This window comes from Micropterus salmoides, unplaced genomic scaffold (assembly GCF_014851395.1).
Source record: "Micropterus salmoides isolate LMB-PRFRI ecotype aquatic unplaced genomic scaffold, ASM1485139v1 Ms_hic_scaffold_3, whole genome shotgun sequence".
NCBI lineage: Eukaryota > Metazoa > Chordata > Actinopteri > Centrarchiformes > Centrarchidae > Micropterus > Micropterus salmoides.
In genome coordinates, this window is record NW_024042261.1 from 232,161 (window position 1) to 253,563 (window position 21,403).

Sequence of the window (21,403 nt, forward strand, 5' to 3'; positions counted from 1 at the left end):
GTGTGTGTATATGTATATATATATGACACATTATAGACAACATGTTTTAGAGCCAGGTGGTGGTTTATATATATATATATATATATATATAAAAAAAACACCACCACCAGTCTATAATGTGTCAGTGACCCAGAGGAAACGCTGCTTTTGAATTCATCAAATACTACATGACTGTGCAATGAGGACCTGCAACTTTGCAATTTCACACCAACATTGCACATTCAAAAGAGCAGCTAGATAACTTTGTTTGCCTGGGTTGAGTTAGATAGGCCTACTTGTTCAGCTCATGTTTTCTTACATGTCCCCTCTCATTTCCAACGTACCGACTGCAAGACAAGTGGCTCACAGATTTATTTAGAATAGATTAAACAATATAGTTTAACTGCTCATTAACGTCAGCACTCCTCTACTGATAAACATGGCATTAGCTTTGTGGCTAATTTAGCAAGGGGCAGCGCTGGCTGCTTTAAGTGATGGTGGAGAACATTTAGAAGTGATAAATTGGAGAGAAATATGAGGACCATTTGCTAGAACTGTTTCAGAAATAAATCTACAATCATGTTTTTCAGCAGTGTAACCACCACTCACCTATCGTTACCTTAACATTAAACACACTGCTGTAAGTCGGGAGAGGGCAGTGAAAAACGGGAGGTTTAGGAAGTATGGTCTGGTAAGAGGAGAAGTAATGAGGGATAATTTTATTATAGTTTAAGTCATACAATTGACGTGACTAACTCACACTGAGTGTGAGAGTTACCAGGAGCTATCTCTCCGTAGATTAGGGCCGCAGCTAACGATGATTTTAGTACTCGAGGCTTCTACAGATTATTTCACCGAATCATTGATGCATCGTTTAAGAAGTACTTTGTTCTTGCCGGCATCGGCAGTGCCCCCGGGATCAGCTGTGTAAGTTGATAGATAATAGATATTTATTAGTCCTTTCGGAAATGCATAGTGTGTCATACAGCAAACATCAGACCAACCACCAGAAAACTGCTTTACCAACAAAAACATCACGAGTGCTCTACAAGTTATACAAAAGTCCAGACACCCAGTTAACTCCTGACTGTGACGTTACAACCCAAACTCACGGCCACGGTATACATTTTCAGCTGAGGATTGCGGCTTACTTTGGCTAGCCTTCATCTCAACAATCAATCATTTCAGTTAAATGCATAAGTTGCTGTTACTGTTACAATGTCAGTGGTCCGCTGGCATAAAACCAGGTGCTTTCTGATCACGTGCCATTGTGCTGTTGCAGTAGGCGACAAAAGTTTTTTAAGGTGGACAGGCTTGAAATAATCACATACTTTGGACACTTTCTTCTTCATCCCTCGCTAGTTTCTCTCTCTTCCTCCACTTTGCAAACAGCGGCATCATAATCATGTAGTGTTCACACAGCGAATCGCTGTAGAATGCCTTCTGGAGGGCAAACTATGAAACACTCATGACACGAGGGAAGGATCCGACTCTCTTTTTTAATAGTCATATATCGGCTGTTATAAACACAGACATATCTGCAAGTAGCTTATATCTGCCGATAATATCTGCAAAACGATAAATCGGTCGGGCTCTAGTTTTTTTAAAGGCTCAGCAATTTACTAGAACAGCTGGTCATTGTGTTTTTTAGCAAACTTAACTCAAACGAGGGTAAACAGGGCAGTGTATGTGGGACCGAGTCAAAATAAACTAGTGTGTGGTAGGGGTGGGGTAAAGAAATCGATACAGAATAGTATCGTGATATTTGCCATGGCAATACTGTATGGATACACGGACGCCAAGTATCGATATTTTATTATATAAATTGCAGATGTTTTAACTTTTTAGTACTAGAATAATAAAATCTATTGCTTTTTTAGTCCACTAGAAAGCTTAACAGGACCATATAGAGGACTGAAAAAGGGATATGAACAAACAGAGTATTGTATCTTTTTAGATAAACAGATGTTGACAAAGTTTGACTTTAGGGACCTAATTGGAAGTTGGAAAAAGGTAATAAATTGCAATATATCTCAATATATTTAAAATTGCAATAAAATGGAATCGCAACATAAATATCGTGATAATATCGTATTGTGGGGCCTCTGGTGATTCCCACCCCTAGTGTGTGGTGACGAAGGAACATGTCACGCAGAGCAACAGCAAGGCTCACTTAGGTGTTTAATAGTTTTAGTCCTACCTGTGTCTTGCTAATCACCTCTCATGTGTATTTATTGTCGGTGTTTTCCTTATCATTGTCTGTCACACTGTCTTTGTCTCCTGTCGAGAGTCTCTGCCTGTCTTGTGTGGTTACTGTCGTGTTGGATTTATTTCAGATTTCTTGGACCTTGGATAATTGCCTGTACCCGATTTGTATTTTGGTAGCCTTAAAGGACTGGAATGAGGGTGTGTATGAATCAGATCTTGAGGCATTACTACAGTAATTTACAGCTTTCCAGTATATATTTCTCTCCTGGTAACCAGCAGCCCACCTTGCTCCACTTCTCTCTCCAGTTGGCAGTACAGTCTGACCACCACCTCATGGTCTTCTCCATCTGGGCTGCTCTGGCCCGAGCCTCCTCCAGCTCCCTGAGCCTCAGCTCCTCCCTGCTCTCCCAGTCGGCCCCGGCTCCATCCCCCATGGCCCCCAGGGATCCCAGCCCGAGGCCTCCCAGCCCGGGCGACAGCAGCAGTGGGGGGCTGGAACTGGGGGTTCCTCCGGTGGGGCTGGGGGTATGGGTGAGGCTGTCTGGGGAGCAGAGCCCCCTGTCGGACCCCAGACCCAGGCTGCACAGCAGGCTGCCTCTGGCCGACTTACCGCCCTCAGACAGGTGGGGGCTGGGGGTGTGGTTCATGGTGAAGGCAGTGGTGTGAACGAGGACGGTAAGGATGAAGGGGGCTGGGGATCGTGAGTGGGAAAATTCACAAGAGTATCATGCTCCTCAGTCAGTCATCAGCCTGGGGAACAAAACAAGCAGAAATGTAACTCAGCTATCAGGAAGAAATAAAAGTTAACACATACATGTACACAAACAGCTGCACCTCCATCAACCTCCTAAAGTTTGCAGATGACACCACCCTCATCGTGCTCATCTCTAATGAGTCCGCATACAGGTGGGAAATTGACCATCTGGTGCCCTGGTGCGGACAGAATAACCTGGAGCTCAACGATCTGAAGACAGTGGAGATGGTTGCGAATTTCACAAAGAACCCAGCCCTTCCCACCCCCATCACTCTTGTCCTTCTGGATCCTGGGCACTATCATCACCCAGGACCTCAAGTGAGAGCTCAACATCTGCTCTCTCACCAAGAAAGCCCAGCACTTCCTGCAGCAGCTGAGAAAGTTCAACCTGCCAAAGACGGTGCACTTTTACACCACCATCATCAAGTCCATCCTCACCTCCTCTATCACCATCTGGTACACTGCTGCTGCCACTGTCAGGGACAAGTGCAGACCGCAGTGTATCTTTGACTCTCCTCAGGATGTGGCTGCAATCTTCCATGCCCTATTAAAATATCCATAGGAACACTAACAGAAATGCAGACAATAAATTCATCAGGTAAGAAACTTAGCAAACACACACTCCGATACATTGTATCTCACTTAAGTCCAAAGACAGTCACTGGATCATAAACAGTAATTATTCCAGCCAGGGAATAAAAATCTGATACTTACTCATCTGTTATTCTCTCACCCTACTCTGATTCCTCTAAAATCCCTTTGACATTACTTAAAGTAATAGTAAAAATCTGCTGCTTTATCCTCACTATTGTTTAAGACCTTTTAAACCACCTGAGACAGTTTAAACCTACAGAGGCTAAATGCACCAAACTACTTAAAAGGACTACACATTAATGACACTCGAGACCATGTTGCTATGCAACCACCAACATCATTTAAACATTAAAGTTCAGATCTTCCCGTACCAAAACAAAAATGGATTTCCATCACAAATGTGTTTTTTCTTTTTAGTAAACAATTTTAGTGGAAAAGGGAAAAGACCAGAATTTAGACGAAGCAGTGGACAGAGGAAGGAATATCATCTGTGCAGAGAGAGCTGGTCAGAGTGAACTGTGCACAATCACCCAACACGACTTGTGCAATACTACTTAGGGCTGGGCGGTATATCGGTATATGAGGTATACCGATATCCTTTTCAAAAGAGATATGAAATTAGACAATACCGTTTATACCGATATAGTCTGATGTTGAGTTAATCAATATGTTTCTGTAAAGTCCTGCCAGCGTTTGCTCCTCTCTCTCCCTCATCGCGCAGCCCCACCCCTCCCTCTGCGTCTGCACGCAGCCGTCTACTCACAAAGTCTCTAACAAGATGGAGGGAGACACAGTGCTGGTCGACACTGTTCATTAAGTGTTTCCCACACATACACTTTACTTCTGCGGGCCGCCCAGGTTAGGAGACACACTGTAGCATTTATCAGAGACGCGACACTGGATATTTTACAAGAGCGGACCAGGTATAACGACAGTGGACACACCAGTCAGATGTTATTCGCTAGCTACCACATTGGTTTTGTTTTGATAGGCTACCTCATCAACACACCTCCTCAACATGCAGCTCAGCTGCTGCTGTGAATGGAATCACCGGTGACTTTATACAGCCTAGCCTACTACTGATGGAGAAAGTCAATGTAGCGGACATACAGGGAGAGAGAGCGACGGTAAAGCCCCTTTTCCACTGCATGGTACCAGCTCCCCTCGCCTCTACTCGCCTTCTTTTGGTTTTCCATTGTGTTGAAGGTGTACTTGTACCTGCCACCAGTGCTCCGATCAGGATTTTTTGGGCCAATCACCGGGTCTATTTGGAGCCTTTATTTATCATGTAGCATTATACAGTATACTGTATATTTATTTAATTGGTTTTAAAAACAATGTATTAAGTGTTAAAGTTAACAGATGATAAAGTATCATGAAATGACAACTGTTTATTTTATTGGCAGGAAACGTGGGCAACAAATTCCGCTCAATCTGTGTTAAAGACTTAAACCATAGCATCCTTTGCCTGGTTACTGTGAACATCTTAGCTTAACAAATATAGCTTTACTGTGGAATAAACTACAAAAACAGAACAAACAGCATCTTTATAAATTTACTACAACCATAAAAACTGCAACAAAAAAGGCTGTAGCCAAAATATTTAGGAGATAAAGAAGCACAGGCATCATGAGTTGATGATAAACTCTGAAGTAGCTGCTTTTTGTTCTGGAAAGCTCAGGCAGGTTCTGTGGGCTTTAGGGGGAAGAGAGAGGAGTGGAGAGAGGAGCAGAGAGAGGGAGAGTGGGCTACAGAGGGGAGTCAAAACTGCCTCCAGTGAGATTTGAAAATAAGGAAAATTTAAATAAATAAAAATAGGCTACAATGTAAATTCCATATTATACAGTCAATTGTTAATATTACATAGGCTACTATATTCATTATAATTTCATATGGTTTGCCATTAGTAGGCTATAGGCCTTATATCATTTCAGTGGATTGTTTTCATTTTTTATCCTTGTGCAAGAAGTCTACATATCTTACATGCTGCCACCGACTTTACCAGAGGGAGAGTAGCAAACACTTTAAATACGGCCAGAAGGTTTTTATTTGATTAAAAATATTTGGTTAAAGATACGTGAGAATCTCAGGGAAACGGGAAGGTTGACATGAGAGGATTAGAGAGAGGAGTGGGGTAATGTGAGGCTACATCCACACTGCTACGTTTTTAAAACAGTTTTATAACGAAAACGATCTTCTCCGTCCACAGCAGTGTTTCAGCAGCGTATCAGAGTTGATCTCTGTCTATATTAGAAGGACTGAAAACACACATCTAGTGGCCGTTCAGGTAGCTACACTGGGCATGTACGTGCCAGTGGATGGTCTACTCCGCAGTAGCAGATGATTTAGCGAAAGAAGAAATTAATACAGACCAAGAACCACACCCAAACAGACTGGGAGTTAAAGTAAACACAGTGCAGCACATGCACAGTAGGATAGGCTAACTGTTAAGTGTTATTTACACAGTACTTATATTTTAATAAAAATACCAAAACTAAAACTCTGTAAAGCATCGTGTTTTTGCTTTGCATGACTGATAAGACCGACTCACAAAGCCAAATGTGAGTGTGTGTCATCGTTTTATATAAAGTCCTCTGTTTTGTCCATCGGGTCAGCAGCATTTTCAAACAAGCATCTTCTGATTCACCGTTTTAATCTGGACTTAATCAGATGTTGTGTTTGCAGGTTGTTGCGTTGCCCCTAGAGTGGCCAAAAATGTATTAACTCCACTTTAAGTATCCTACAACTTATTTCACTTATTTCTATTTGTGTAGTACAAAATAGGGCTGGACAATTCACCTCGATTCTGATTGTTGAACGATTATTTTTGTTTTTGTTGTTGTTTTTTTGCCCTCATATTTCGCTGACAAGATGTGTACTATAAAAATGCACTACTATTAAAACTGGGTTTATTTATCCACAGATTTCACAAATCCTTCATCTTAATGTTATTTAATAAGTAAAGGTTGACATGCACATTACAGACATGGTTCTCCTATATTTGGCGCATCGCCGCTGCTGAAATATGACCGCTGCTACTAAACTTTCACTCAATTATTTAATATCAATGCCATGGCTCAACGTTAAACCGGGCCAGTGGGTTTGAAACTTACTGGCCCGAAGACAATTTTTACTGTACCTCCTTCCAAAAGTGTTTAATGGCGCATAGATAAGATGCTTGCCTTTGGTGTGGGAGACCTGGGTTCAATTCCCACTGTGAGACATCCACCATTGTGTCCCTGAGCAAGACACTTAACCCCTAGTTGCTCCAGAGGCGTGCGACCTCTGACATGTATAGCAATTGTAAGTCACTTTGGATAAAAGCGTCAGCTAATTGAATAAATGGAATCATTTATTAAATACATCCAGGATATGAAAAATTTTTTACAAAAATGTAATCACAGTTAAAATTTATAAAAAATAAAAAGGTTAACAAAACAATTTACTTTTAAAACAAAACCTACTAACAGACTCAAACATGACTTGCTCTCCTGCTGACAGCCATTTATGAAAAATGTACACAGAGCAGCGGACACGAGTCGCCTCTATCCTGATGAACAGGTTGCCATGGTAGCGACCTGTCATTCACAAGGTAGTCACATCCAAAAGCATACGCCACATCATCGTCTATTTTCCCCTAAATAGGACCATAATATACTAAATGAACATCATGCTGTGTTGAAGAAGACTTGAAACTAGCGACTGAGACCATAAACTCATTTAAAAGTGCTTACTGAGGGAATAAATCAGCTGAGAAGTAGCAACATTTTATCATTATTTCTAATGGAACTCGCCCCCTGCTGGCCGTTAGAGAGAATGCAGCTTCACTTTCGACCCAGAGGTCGCCGCATGATTGAGATTAGAGAAATAACATTTGACAACCTCTCGTCATGTAACTACAACTCTGGATTGGACATCGGTGCGCGCTAAGAGCTGCAGGATGTTTTTTTTTTTTTTTTTTAAGTTCACCTGTCCTGACGTTACCTTTTACTGGCCCCATTACCAGGATTAAATAACCGAAATAACAGTCATGGGGAAATACGTTGGTTAGAGGCTCTGAATTGCAGTTTCGATTAATTTTCAATTAATTGTCCAGCCCTTTTACAAAGTCATATGTTTTTGGAAAGTAGTCATTTTCCCATGACAAGTCTGCAGTGAATTGGTCAAATCAATCTGGAGGCTTTAAATGAACTGCGCTGCACACTGGGCTGACATTAAGACCGCATCCCCTTCACCCACATCTATGATTTATTTTATTGGAAATTGCAAAAAAGTGCGTATTTATCTTTCTTATCTTATCATACTCCACAAAGTAGATTCATAATTTAACACTTTTCATTCACATATTTCTTTTTAATATTACTGTTCCAATACTCATTTGAAAGATAAACAGTATATTTTGTGTGTTTTTCTTTGGTGCATTATAATTAAACACATTTGCGTTCAGGGATCTGTGGCCAAATTGGATCTCATCTCCGCTGACGGTGCCAGGTTTGGGTTGAGAAATCCTTAAGAAAAAATACCATTTCTGGCTGTGGTGAAGTTGGTCTCAACTCTCTGGGCCAAGAAAAGCTCTACTACTTCCTGTTTCCCTCCCACTACTGCCTCCTCCTCTCTCCCCTCTACAGGAGGCAGGGAAGTTCCGGAGGAGATCTGGAACTGTGGGAACAACTCACAGGGAACCAGAAGAAAAGGAAAGGAAATGAAGCTTGTTTAGCATTAGCAGCTTAGTGGTGGTTTAAACCTGTCTATGTTGCCTCCTCTCCGTTAGCTAATGCAGCCTTCACACAAACAAACAAACAAACAAACATACACACACCATGATGGACCTTTAAAAAATGTGCCATAATCAAGAGCATGCACAGTCAGTACTCACACAGTGTACTCAGTGAAGTGCTTGTTCAGGTACCAATGTAATGTAATCAGTCTCTATGCTGGTTTTAGGAACAACAGTATCAGCAGAAATGAAGAAGTTCAAGTTGATGACATACTGGATTCAGTAAGAATAGCCTGAAAACGCCGATTATGAGTTAATATTGGCGATCCATGCTTCTTTCATTATGCATAAAAAATGATATTGCAAATTTGACAGTGTCAACATAGGGCTGGACGATATAGCCAAAAACGATATCACTATAAAAAAAAATTCATATCAGTCGATAACTGTCACGATAAAAGTAAAATCATTAATGCTTTCAAGTTTAAAGGCTGATTTACATTTATTTTTTTTCCATCTGGATTATTTTCTGTTCATTGTGTGTGTGTGTTAAATAGACTGGTAGATCTTGGCAGGCGGACAACTGTAAAAGTAGATCTTGATTCAAATAAGGTTGGGCCTCCCTGGTTGACAGAGTGTTGATGGACAGATATATTTACTTTTTGCTAAACCGCTAACTGTATCTGTCTGTATCTGTAGGTAGCTTGGTTAGCAGTGCTGCTAGCTGTCCTTTATTAGCCGATTCAGCCCCGGGGAGCAAAGAGTCAAACTTGGCAGACCACCTCGACTCTGTATTCCCTGTCGTCAAAATTGGCCTCTGGCTGCAGTGTTTATTCACCGAGAGCTGAACCAGTCCGCACAGTCTACATGATGGGGGGGGGGGGCATATCGCACATTCAGCGCTACTGGTTACTCTAAACGCCAACAAGTCCTTCCCTGTCTTTGTGTTTTTAAACATGCAAAATGCAAAGCAAACAGGACGTTCTTTCATGGGAAAATGAAATCAGAAAATGTATATTAAAGTCTTTAAAATGTTATGAGAACAAACCGAATCAGTTACTGAAATGACTATATATGGCTATCTTGTATGTGATTAATAAGTGTTACTTTTCTCTTTTAAAACCAACAACTTGCAAAATAGTCTTAAAAACCAACAGGAAAATGAATCGTGATAAGATCGTGAATCGTGATCCTGTCTGAAATAAATTGTGATGATATTTTTGCCATATCACCCACCTCTATGACCTCTTTAAGTAAAATCTTTTTTCAGTCCATTTTCCTTCAAATAAATATCTTAATAGTAACATTAAGTACTAATTTGTATGTGATTCAAATTAATTAACTCAAACATTTATTGAAACATTTATGGAGGAAAGTTATAGGCAAAAATATTTATCGTTTTATTCCTCATCCATACATTTTTCAGCATAATTATCAAATCACAGAATTGCATTAATAATCTTGAGTACTATATATGATTTATAAGAAACCATTAAAAATATGCGTCTGTTATGAATAGCAGACATGTTCTTCTGGATAATTCAATTAAATTGCTTTATTAATCCTCTCCACTCACCCCTGAACGTGTGTTGTTGCAATACTGTATGGTTGATCCTACTTACTTGTTTGTTATGTGGAAATTAAATAGAACCAACAAAAACCTGAGCTCCACTGAGTCATGTATTTGCCCTCATTACATCACAGGCTGCCCACCTGTGTCTCTGATAAACCTCCACACATTTGTGGTATTTGGACAGACTGTAGAAACAGATATAGAAGTCTTGAGTTTGTATTAAGGGGGAATTAGAAATAAAGGCCTATCTCTATTACAAGCCTGCGGATGTTGTACTATTCTAAGACATTATGACAGTGGTTTCAAGCTAGACCCTGACCGGTTTTGGTTGATATTGTCTAGTTGCAGACATTGGGTGTCAGTAAAAATGTTGTGTCAGACATTTCAGCACAGAAATGACAGACATGCGTTTAATGCTAAGAGTCTAAATGACTTCAAACAGTTTGTCCCCAAGAAAGCAAAGTTCATGTTTCCATTGTAAAATATTTCCCTCAGTTCAAATGAGACATAAACAACAAAAGAGATCTACAGTCTGAGCCACAGCACACTGACGACAGATTAATCAAATATTCTACCTGAACAGCAAGGAGAAAAGCGAAAGGAAGGAGAAAAGCCCCTTTGTATCTTTTATAATCTCTATTCCTAATAAGCTGCATTTCAAAATCCATTTGAAAAGCCTAAATCCCACTGTGACTTATCCAGCTTCAAGTTCCAAGTCTCATCCTCCAGTTTATCTCCCAGTCAAACAGCAGGACAGTAGCTGCCACATCCACACAAAACCAAAACACAGCAGCCTACTCAAGGAAAATCCCAAATCTGGGTCACAGTACGGGAAAGAAAGACAGAACGGGGGCATGAGGAGGGACTGACAGAGTTCACCACAGCAGCAAAAACAAAGAAAAATAAAACATTTATGTATTTCCTTTTCAACACAACCAAGTCCAAGGCAGGAGGGCCAACCAGATATCAATCAATGAAATAAAAAGCACTCTTTTCAAAACTTCCTCTCAAACTAGCTATAGGAACACACACACCCCTCAATGTTGACACACCACTTTGAATCACATGATGCTTTATTTTGAGAACTTGAGATTCAAGATGAGACCAGAAGCCTCCCAGAAAGAAACTGGCAGTTAATGAGGACTTTGGCAGGAGCAGATTTATTTACAAAGCATTAAACACTGATTGCTCTCTTTGTAGATTTCTGTCCTCTGTCTCAGCATTAAAACTGCTTTAATGTTGAAACATATTTATTCTCTGCCAACAACTCACATGGAGCATTAGACAGTTTGTTAAACTTGAGTGGCTCTCTCTCCTCTGGATTTCTAGAAACACTAAATGGAAACATGCTAACATTTAAACTGCTTTCATTTCTTAGGCATCAAATGACATATCAACTGCTGTCAACTAAGAAAAACTGACTCTTGATAAGAAAGTGCTCTACAGAGTGCTCTGGAGAACCTTTTTCTTGGTGTTTAAGGTTCTTTGGGGAACTGAATGTAAGTTCTTTAAGTTAAACTTTGCACTAATGTAACCTGTTTTGTTTTTTAAACTTAACCGACAGACAGTCTGAACACTGAGGCCTTTTGTGCACCTGTGCTAGACGTACGTACGGCCTTAGCTAATGGCTAATGAGCCTATGCCTGACCTACTGACTAACTTGTGGCTGTGTGTAGAAAGTGCAAGGATTTTTCCCATTTTGGAATCCCTGCGTAAATTCTGACATGTTTTAGAGTGGAGACACGCCACTCAATCACATCCTCAATACAACTCTATGGGGAAAGCCCCTCCCAGCCAATCATCTGCTTTTAACAGCCAAAGCGGGAAACATATTTCAGCCAATTGTATGGTTCCACTTCCGTAAGGATCTGTTTTCCTTCAAATGCACATGCGTGGTAGTAGTGATACATGCGTAGTAGAAGTATAACTGGTCAGGAAAAGCGCTTTTTATACCTTATTTTGGGGCAAAGTCTTCAAATGTTTTCAGTGAACTTTTTTAGATTTTGCTGCTGATGCTATTCATGTAGTTTGTATGTCCTGGTGACCAGTAAAAGTGCAGTTCTGGTTCTCTCCCCATTCATTCAGATAGGAGCCTGGTCTTATTAGTCCGAAACAGCTGCCTGGAGGCGTTGCCAAGATGGCTGCATTTGGCATGACTTGCCTATAAGGACTTTGGGAAACTGCAATTTTTTATGCTCAAAAACTCATGAAAATTTAAACCCAAAGTTGAAATGGTAAATATGTCGATTTGGGCTTGGGGTGGCAAGTTGGGTCTATAGGGCTCAAAACGTCACTAACATTTGTCATCAGAAGGTGTGCATTGTGTTGTCTGACATGGTTCTGGTGCATGAGTGTGGAAAACAGCAGCCCCTACAAAGTTTCACCAAAGCAGCCTCCAGGTGCAGGTCCAGGGTGGGGTTTCTAGTTTAGAGGATATTTTAATATATTTATTTAATGTTTTATGATGTTCAAAACAAAACACCCAAAGAAAAGGCCATGATGTCATGGAAATAACACATCTAATGTCATATTTTCTTTGGAAAAACAAAGTTGGTAAAAAAAAAAAAAAAAAAAGTTCATTGTTAGGCTACTACTCTTCTAATACTAATCTATTTTGGTCTTTCTCTGTTTGATGACACTGATCCAACACTCCGACTAACTGTAGTTACAACATGGCAACATAAAAAATTAAAGTTACAGCTGAAAAAAAATTGTACAGGTGACACATTAAAGGAAAAGTAGAGGTTCTGAAAATCCTTACTATATATTATACTATTTCAATTCAGCTTTATTGGCATGAATGGAAAACAACAATATTGCCAACACTAAAAATAAACAACAAAAGAAGAATTCATGTCATACAGTTCATTAAATATAATTTTATTGTGTGTGTTGTGAATTCAATTCATATAGTACTATAGTGTACTACACAGTGGAGCCACAAGACCGAACCCAAATCCTGTACTGTGGCATTTTGTGAAGCAAAAAATAAAGCTTCATCCTAGGTCTTCTGGCATTAAGAGTTTGAATGTCAAGCTTTAATGAAATTGGTATGAGAGCAGGAGTCATGGGAACTAACTGCTATGATGATATAAAACGAAGATAAAGCCTTACCCTAACCCTTACCATGCTAAAGCTTTCAAAGGAGGTCTTGGGCAAAAACATCATGCGATGTTGCTAGAAAGGCAGAACAATCCATCTGAAAGATCACTTAATGTCTCTACAACAAGTTTATGTTCATGTCTTAGTGCTGGCCAGGACTAAATGGTCATGTGATTCTCCACGAGTAATAAGTGATGTCTTGAATTAGTCTGTGAAATGATGGAGACAGCCTTCTGCTCAGTACAAGATCATGCTGTCTGTCGGGTAGGGCAACAGGCACACACTCAAGCAAAGAATCAAGAATTTTTAAAGAGGATCCAATCAGTGGTGGAACTACGAGCAGCCATGATGATGTGTACTGCTGCAGAGAGGGACTCAATCTGGCTCTCCAGTCACAACAACTGAATGAAGGGCCATGCAGCCTCCATATAGCGTCCATGACGGGGCATGCACAAAAGACTCAACAAAGGCCATGTTCAGACTGACATTTGCACTGTGTGGAAAAAGTGCTGCCCACTCATTCATTTCAATGAGACAACTGTGCTGGCACAGCCGGGGGGTCGCATAACAAAGGGGTCTGGCAGAACCGCAGAGTCATCTGGCATAAAAAGTTGAAGTTAGATGTAACGCAATGCAGTGTCACCTGACAAGCACACATTCCTGGATTTTTTTCATCAGAGAGGGCATTCTAGATTCTAGAGCATTCCGCAAAAAAAAAGAAAACTTCAAGGGTAAGAAAGCACAATTTCAAATACGTGACCACAGGAAACATCACTAACTGGCCTGGGATGTGCACGGTCCAGAACCGGGCTCTGCAGCGGGTGAAGATGCTCAGAAGATCATTGGTAATCATCTCCCGAGCATCAGTGATATCAGAGACGTTTTTTAGATTACTTTGGTGACATCGCTGAGGTGCCCACGCAGAGCCCAAAGGACACTAAAGGACAGTACCCACCCAGCCACAGCCTGTTTACGCTGCTGCCTTCTGCTGCCACACCACCAGACTGCAGACCAGCTTTTTCCCCTCAGGCTGTTAGACTCCTGACTACCCACACACATTAATGGCAAGCTAATGATTTACTGATGTGACTGCTGAATACTTTTAATTGTTATTGGACCTTTGTGATGATACAAGTAGGCTAGTCATTTTGGAAAGAGACACATTAACAGAAATCAGAGGGAGTGCAAGGTTAGAGGCAGTCTAAACACAGCAGATGGTAATGGAGAGGTTCTAATGATGAGGTTTCCCCCCTTGGTCACACACACACACACACCATTACTGCCAGTAACCTGACTGCCTCCTGCCCTGTTAGACGGGGACACACAGACACACAAACACACACACACACAACTGATTTACTAGTAAACAGATGATGGGAGGAGAGTAGAGCGTGCTAGCTCTAGGGCTGGTCCAAATGTGGCATTTATACCAATTGTTTAAAGGACTGTTGATAAACTGACCGCTCATTAATGTCGGTGCGTGTGTACGTGTGTGTGTGAGTGCGTGAGAGAGAGAGAGAGAAAAAAGAAAAATATATTGAATACGGGACAGAAACAACCAAATTAGTAAGTAAATTCCAATGTTATCTGACCCTAAAAAGAGAATTCACACAGAGTACAATAAAATGTCCCAAACTAAGAAAAATGTTGACAACATACAGACTGAGTGAACACAGCCTGGCCATAGAAAAGGGTCGCCACAGACAGAGCTGGCTACCACAAGAGGAGAGACTCTGCTGCCAGTGTTTTTTTCCCCTATTAATATACACACATGTAAGGTTTTATCTATTCATTTTATTTAAATTTTTTTATATAATATAATAAACATTACTGTGTCATTTACTTAGTTTATTTAAATTTTTTACACACACACACACACACACACACACACACACACACACACACACACACACACACACACACACACACACACACACCTTTTATTTATTTATTTATTTAATATATTATTTTCATTTTCTAACATACTAACACACACACACGTTTATTTTTTTACTTATTTACTTTTTTTAATATATATATTTTATATATATATATATATATATATACACACATTTCAGATGAGTTGTATGTTAGCGCTGGTTCACCGCAGGGGTGTATCTTGAGCCCCCTATTGTTCACATTGTATATGCAAATAATGTGATAATAAAATATGCCGATGACACAACTATCATTGGGCTGATTATTTCAAACGATGAATCTCATTATCGCGAGGAGGTGGAGAATGTTGTTCAATGGAGCAAGGAAAATAACTTGCTTTTGAACACTTCAAAAACATGTGAACTTGTTATTGATTTTTGTCACAATAGGAATCATGTGCCTATTACTATCCATGACTCCGATGTGCAGATTACTGAGAAATGTGAATTTTTAGGTGTGACTCTTTCGCATGATTTGAACTGGAGCTCTAATACGACTAAAATTGCTAAGAAAGCGAGACAGCGCCTCTTCCTTTTACGTAGGCTTCGAGAGTTCACTCAAAACACTAAGATTCTTCTGAACTTTTACTATTGTGTAATTGAGAGTGTCCTAACTAGTTGTATTACTGTGTGGTTTGGTAATCTCACCTTGAAAGAGAAGAAGGCTTTGAACAAAGTGGTTCGCTCCGCCAGCAGGATCATTGGCTATACTTTGCCGCTCCTGGAGGTTACATATAAAGCTAGACTTTTGAATCGAGCTTTAAAACTTGCTAATGATGCATTAGGCCATCCTGCAGGGGCCTTCTTTGAGATGCTTCCCTCAGGGAGAAGGTATCGCTCTGTCAAATGTTCTACTGATCAAACAAAGCACCTTAAATTAGGCATTTTATATCTTATGGATGGATTTTATTGAATAGTGTTTTATTACTGAGTTTTTTGTGGCAATTGCTTGTCTGTTTTATGTTATGTTTCTTATGTTTTTTATGTGGTGACATTGCACTTTGAGCTTCTTGCATATTCTTTTCCAATGTGGTTTTATACTGCAAATGGCTAATAAAATGAATCTGAAAATCTTATTATTATTTTATTTTGTATTAACACACACAAACACAACTTTTGCTGTTTTATTTCCTTATCTAATGAAATGTATGAAATTAATTGTCCTTGTATTGTATCTATACATTCATGCCAATAAAGCTAATTTGAATTTGAGAGAGAGAGCGCTCCGTTTTTTCTAATCTCACAGCGTAGGCTAACTAAAACAACAAGTTATTATTACAAACACTTTGTTTTTAACTGTGTTATGTCTAGGCTAGTAGACCCTATGCAGGACTAAGAGAATGAGGAGATAAAGGAGGAATATTTACTGTGGTGTTGAAGGGACGGGAGACTGAGCCAGGGAAAACGAAGATTAGGTGCGTGTCGAATCGGGTTGGTGACTGCTGCGCAGAGCAGGTTGGAACTGTACCTACCGGAGAGAGAGTCCCGACTGAGAGTCCAGACAGTCCAGAGTGAGAGGCTGCACCGAGCAGGTCCAGAGCAGAATACGGGAATATATTAGACTGACATTATTATGACATCTTCTGTTTTTGATTATATTATAACATAATTTCACGGGTACCGTATTCTGACTAACATCCCCTATCAAATAATGCTCACACTACAGAATAATTTTATATTGCACCACTACTCACTCCATGTGTACTGTAAGGAGAGGGGGAGCATGTTGAAATACTATATTATGCCATCTTTATTTAAGATATCAGGGGCAGCGTATTCTGTTAGACTAATAGTGATAATTTTTGATATTGCTTACGATCAGCCACTGTCTCGACGACATGCCCAACAGCAAGGTTTCACGGATTTATGGCCGTGGAAACAGACCACGCTTGTGGGTCAAAAGCATGCGCAGAACCACTAAGTAGCACATCTCGATAGGTCGCATAAATCGACAGAACACCGGGCGTCCAAGGAGAGCAGAGAGGCAGACGGGATGAGCACTATTGAAGTGTCATGCATGATCACTTTTAACTTTTATTATAGCCTACTACATGTTCTTCTTCAACCGGTCTAACATAATGATTTATTATTTTAATGTTTTAATGTGTTCATTATGTTGTTGTTAGTTTGTTGTAGCCTACAGTTTAGCCTACTGATAAAGTTTAAAATGTAGGCTATTTGACTTTTTCTGTAATGAAAGTAAGGATTAATCAATCATTTAGTTTAAAGTGCTCTCACACAGCTGAGGGCTTGATTTTCCTTCCCTTTGATGTGAACTGGAGCATTATACGTTCACTGCTGTGAGGGATATCAGGATTGCAAAAAAAACCATCTCAACATTGGAATCTCAAAATTAAAAGTCAAATGTGTACTCAATGATCAAATATTTGAATATTCGGGTCCAGCCCTAGCTAGCTCCATGTTGGAAATGTGTAAAACATTCTTAGCATGCACCGGAAATCCCTCTACAACACCTTATACAAAAGGCCACAAAATCCCAATTTGAGTGCAATGTCTTTTGGTAGCTGCAGTTCCATCAAGAGGAAACTGAGTACCAGTTAAACCACCAAAGTCAACTTTACAAGGCTCACACATGAGAACCGAATGACAACTCAAGTCTCATTTTGAATTGCTTGTAGTCCAAAATGTATTTTCACCTTTCTTCTCTTGCCATATGCTTTTTTGCTACTTCCCCACTTTCCTGGTGCTCTTTTACTGTCCTTCTGTCTCAAAGTTTTCCTCTTCTCTCATTCTTGTCCCAACCTCCATCTGAACCCCACCCCTCTGTCATCACAGGGCCCATAAAATGCACTGCCAGGCAGCCGGTCAAGCTGCAGGCAAATCAACTCTTTGACAGAACATCTGCCCTCCCTGACCATGTGCAACCCAGCCCAAAGTCTGACTAATTTTCAACTTCAGCTCACATATTCAGCATTACAAACAAATCAGCACACTTGACCTCACCACACACACACACACACACACACACACACACGTACACGTACACACACACACACACACACGTCTGCTTATTGTGTTGAAATGAACAGTCAGGGTCTGAGCAGAGGGGTCAAACAAAAACACAAACACACACACACCCCATAGGCGAGAGAGGGGTTTGTTTGTTCACAGCACTGATTTATGTGAATGTGACCATAAAGAGAGGATTTCCCCCAGTGCTCGCCAACATTTCTGTGTATGTGCAAGTGTGTGTTGCAGTGAGTCAGCGTGTGTGCTCTTTTTTCTAAATTAGAACCAGCTCTGGAGAACGCTGGCTCAGTGGGGTTGGCTGGGCCTGAAAGGTTCCACGCAGTGAAAGAAAATCAGAATCACGATGGTTTGTGACTTGCAGGCTCCATTCACTTGTCACAATCTAATGTTAAATTGATGGTGATGTGAATCAGTGCCCATGAGGTCTCTGATTTCTCTATTTACTAGAAGCATGCGTCTTGGCGTGTACAAATCCTGTTGAAAACTCCTGCTGTGACTGCAACTGTAATGTCTGTTACAAGGTAGATATGGCTCCCCATCACAGCTCATTTCATGCAGATGAGGTTTTTATCTGACAGCAACTCCACATCATCAGTGGGGAGCCTGTCTGAAACACAAATCAAGTCCTTTCTCTTGTTGCTACTCACCTATGTGATTGGTTCTGAAGGCTGTTGAGCTGCATCAGTGTAGATTATACAAGGAGAGGCGAGTGCTGTTTAACCATGCACTCTGCAGGTTAGGCCATTTTCACACATAGCAGGCATTGTGGTGATTAGGACCGGATTGTGCTGTGTACCTAAAAGCACTACCCACATTCAAATGAATGGGAGGACTGGGGGGAGGGAGTCAACACTTCATTACCTGCATTCTGGTCAATTTTCCAGTAGCAATGTTTGCCATTTCAACACCATTTTATGGTGTCTTTATTTCTGTAAAGGGAAACAATTGTCAGGCAGCAGGTGATTATATTCTAGGTAGCATTTTCTCATTTTTAGCCAGTGTTGTGTTGAACGTTGTTGCCTGGTTGTGTTTCCCCCAAGTGGGAAGCATCCAGTCAGAGACGTAAAGCCAATGAGGAAGTCCCTTAAACCTGCATTCTATCAAACAGCCAGCAGGGGGAGACTCTTCTGGTTGCAAAAGAAATCCGGTTCCCTAGACTGGTTTCTTGTATGCAATCACTACTGGATGCACACTCAACCAGAGGGCAAAAGCGCTTCTGTAGCCGGTCAGAAGACTGGTCAACCACTGTAATCAACGTAGATTACGCATTGTTTATAAATTCTTGTTGACTTAATAATAAACTGCCATTTCAGAGTTGGATCTGTTTGTTTGTGTTTCACTCTTATAAATGCATGTGCAAAACAGTAACGTTAGTGCAAGAGTTGAGACACCTGCTTTGTTTTTTATTATTTTTAATTAGACTATATCCATAGCCTATATGAAACAGCATCCTCTGGTCTGAGAGGCTGCAGTGTTTTCAGTTCGGCTGGTTGTTGACTCCTCAGGTTAATTATTGTTCCAGTAAAGTGGATTCATTTCTAAAATGCTCTGCTGAACAGGTTTTCTGTCACTTTTAAAGGATGGGGTGCGGTGGTTGAAAGTCATTGTAACGGAAAGAGTAACATGACTATTTACTTTAAAAACCCAGTAATAAGTAAAGTAATATTACTTTTTAAATGAGTAATAAGTAAAAAAGAGAGGCATTACAATATCTGAGTAATTTGCCCAACACTGCAGCTAGATATGCCATATAAACTGATGTGCTGCGAAGACAGAGATTAACCAGCAACATTGAAAAAGCTTATTAGGAGTTGGCTGTTCACTTTCTCTGGTGAGTACATTTAGTTTTAAGCCTGTTGTTCGCTAGACAAAGTTGTCAGCCCTGTTAAAATGACAGTTAACGTGAATTACAGACGCACCTAGCTAAGCAAGTTAGCTAGCTCGACACACGGCTGTTAGCTCCACCCTCTCGTCCAAATATGGTAACATCCGGTGCTGCTGGTTGCAAAAACTCAACATGGCGGCGCCCATCTGCCAAACTCTCCTCTCCTCTGTGTCTCTGCAGAGTGCCTCCACTCCACACACATGCGCACACAGAGCCAAGTCAGCCAGCTGATCAGTGGACATTACCGACTTTGACAACATCTACGCTCGTTAAATAGGCTATGTGGTGCAATAACAACTTCGCGAGTAAAAAGCCAATACTTTACCAACACACCTGTTTAATAAGCATAAACACACAAAACGCAGTGTTTTAATCTGCCCAGTCCCTCATCCACCGCAGCTTTGTTTTGGTTTCACACAGGCACAGCGCTAGTTCAGCTAATAGCTTTTTGTTAAAAACAAGCTAAAGTGAAAGCTGAAAACTGTTCAGTTTAGTTTGCCAGTACATTAAAATATGGCACATTATAAACTGAGCTGGGGGCTGAGACAGACCAGCCCTCCTCTCTACTAATCTAAACTTCACTCAGTATGTTGTCAGGAATATGATTTATTTTACTGACATTTTAGATTTGTTTCCAGTGAGATATTGGTGACTTTGCCGTTCCTCTTGCTGCTCTAGAAACAACAGTTAGTTGATAAAAACATTATATTATTTTTTCAAAAAATATATGAAATTATCTAGTAATAAATAGGACCACAAAATATGTGAAAGTAGGACCCAGGTTTAAAAATACCAAAATTACCCTTTCACTCATTGAAAACATTTCAGTTCATCCCTCAGTTAATTCAGAGAATTCCTCAAAGTAGATCAAATCTGACATTTTCTGTGTCAAACTGGAAAACCTTTACAGTGAGTAAGACTGTACTGATTTCTTTTGCTATACAGAATGAAGCCTCGAGAAGCTGTCCCATTATTAAAAATGGCTGACAGTACAGTTTTCTGGCTCTAACGCACGACTAATCATTTCAGTTTTGGCTCCAAACCGCTTCCCTTTCCAAGTCGGAGGGTTCTTGAAACAGAGCCAGTGGGAGATTTCCAAACATCAAAGCAGAGATGGAGAATTTCTCTTTTTTCCCCCGGACCTGAAACAACAGAGCTTTTCATGGGAAAAAAATCTATATATGTCGGCTGGTAAAGACTCTGCTATATATGAGACTTAATTACTGTCCGATGGCCCGGCAGTGGCTTGAAGTTTTCTCCAGAGAGAGACGGCTTCTGCTTTATCAATAATCGCCACCTAGATCCTCAAATATTTCAGGTAATGGAACCCCTGGTCTCCGTTACAATTACACTGAGATATTTTAGCTTTAACAATGTGATGACAGATAAGTGGCAGGTTCCTACTGTACTTAACCCTATGCTCTTCAAACACCTAAACACATTTCCCAGTGAACAGCTGATGCAAAAATCACTACAGATGCTTGGAATACAGAACAGCCTCCAGGGCTCCAGACTGCGACCAACTGACCCTTTGCTAAGCCACGTCCCCCTTAGTTACTGTTGCTAAGTCCGACAAACTATTGGATTTATCACAGCGCTGCCACTGTCTATAACTGCACTCCCTGGAGAAATATTGTCTACTTTTTTGAAAAATGAAAAAAAC

The 21,403-nt window shown here is 40.5% G+C and overlaps 1 protein-coding gene across 1 annotated transcript in view; it reads right to left on the reverse strand.

Moving 5' to 3' along the window:
- ccdc102a (coiled-coil domain containing 102A) overlaps positions 1-21,403 on the reverse strand; it is a 91,114-nt gene that overhangs the window by 47,347 nt on the left and 22,364 nt on the right. The window contains exon 2 of the mRNA XM_038693225.1: positions 2,472-2,937. Coding sequence (XP_038549153.1) covers positions 2,472-2,834 — 363 coding nt within the window. The 5' untranslated portion in view covers positions 2,835-2,937. The remainder of the gene's footprint in view (positions 1-2,471; positions 2,938-21,403) is intronic.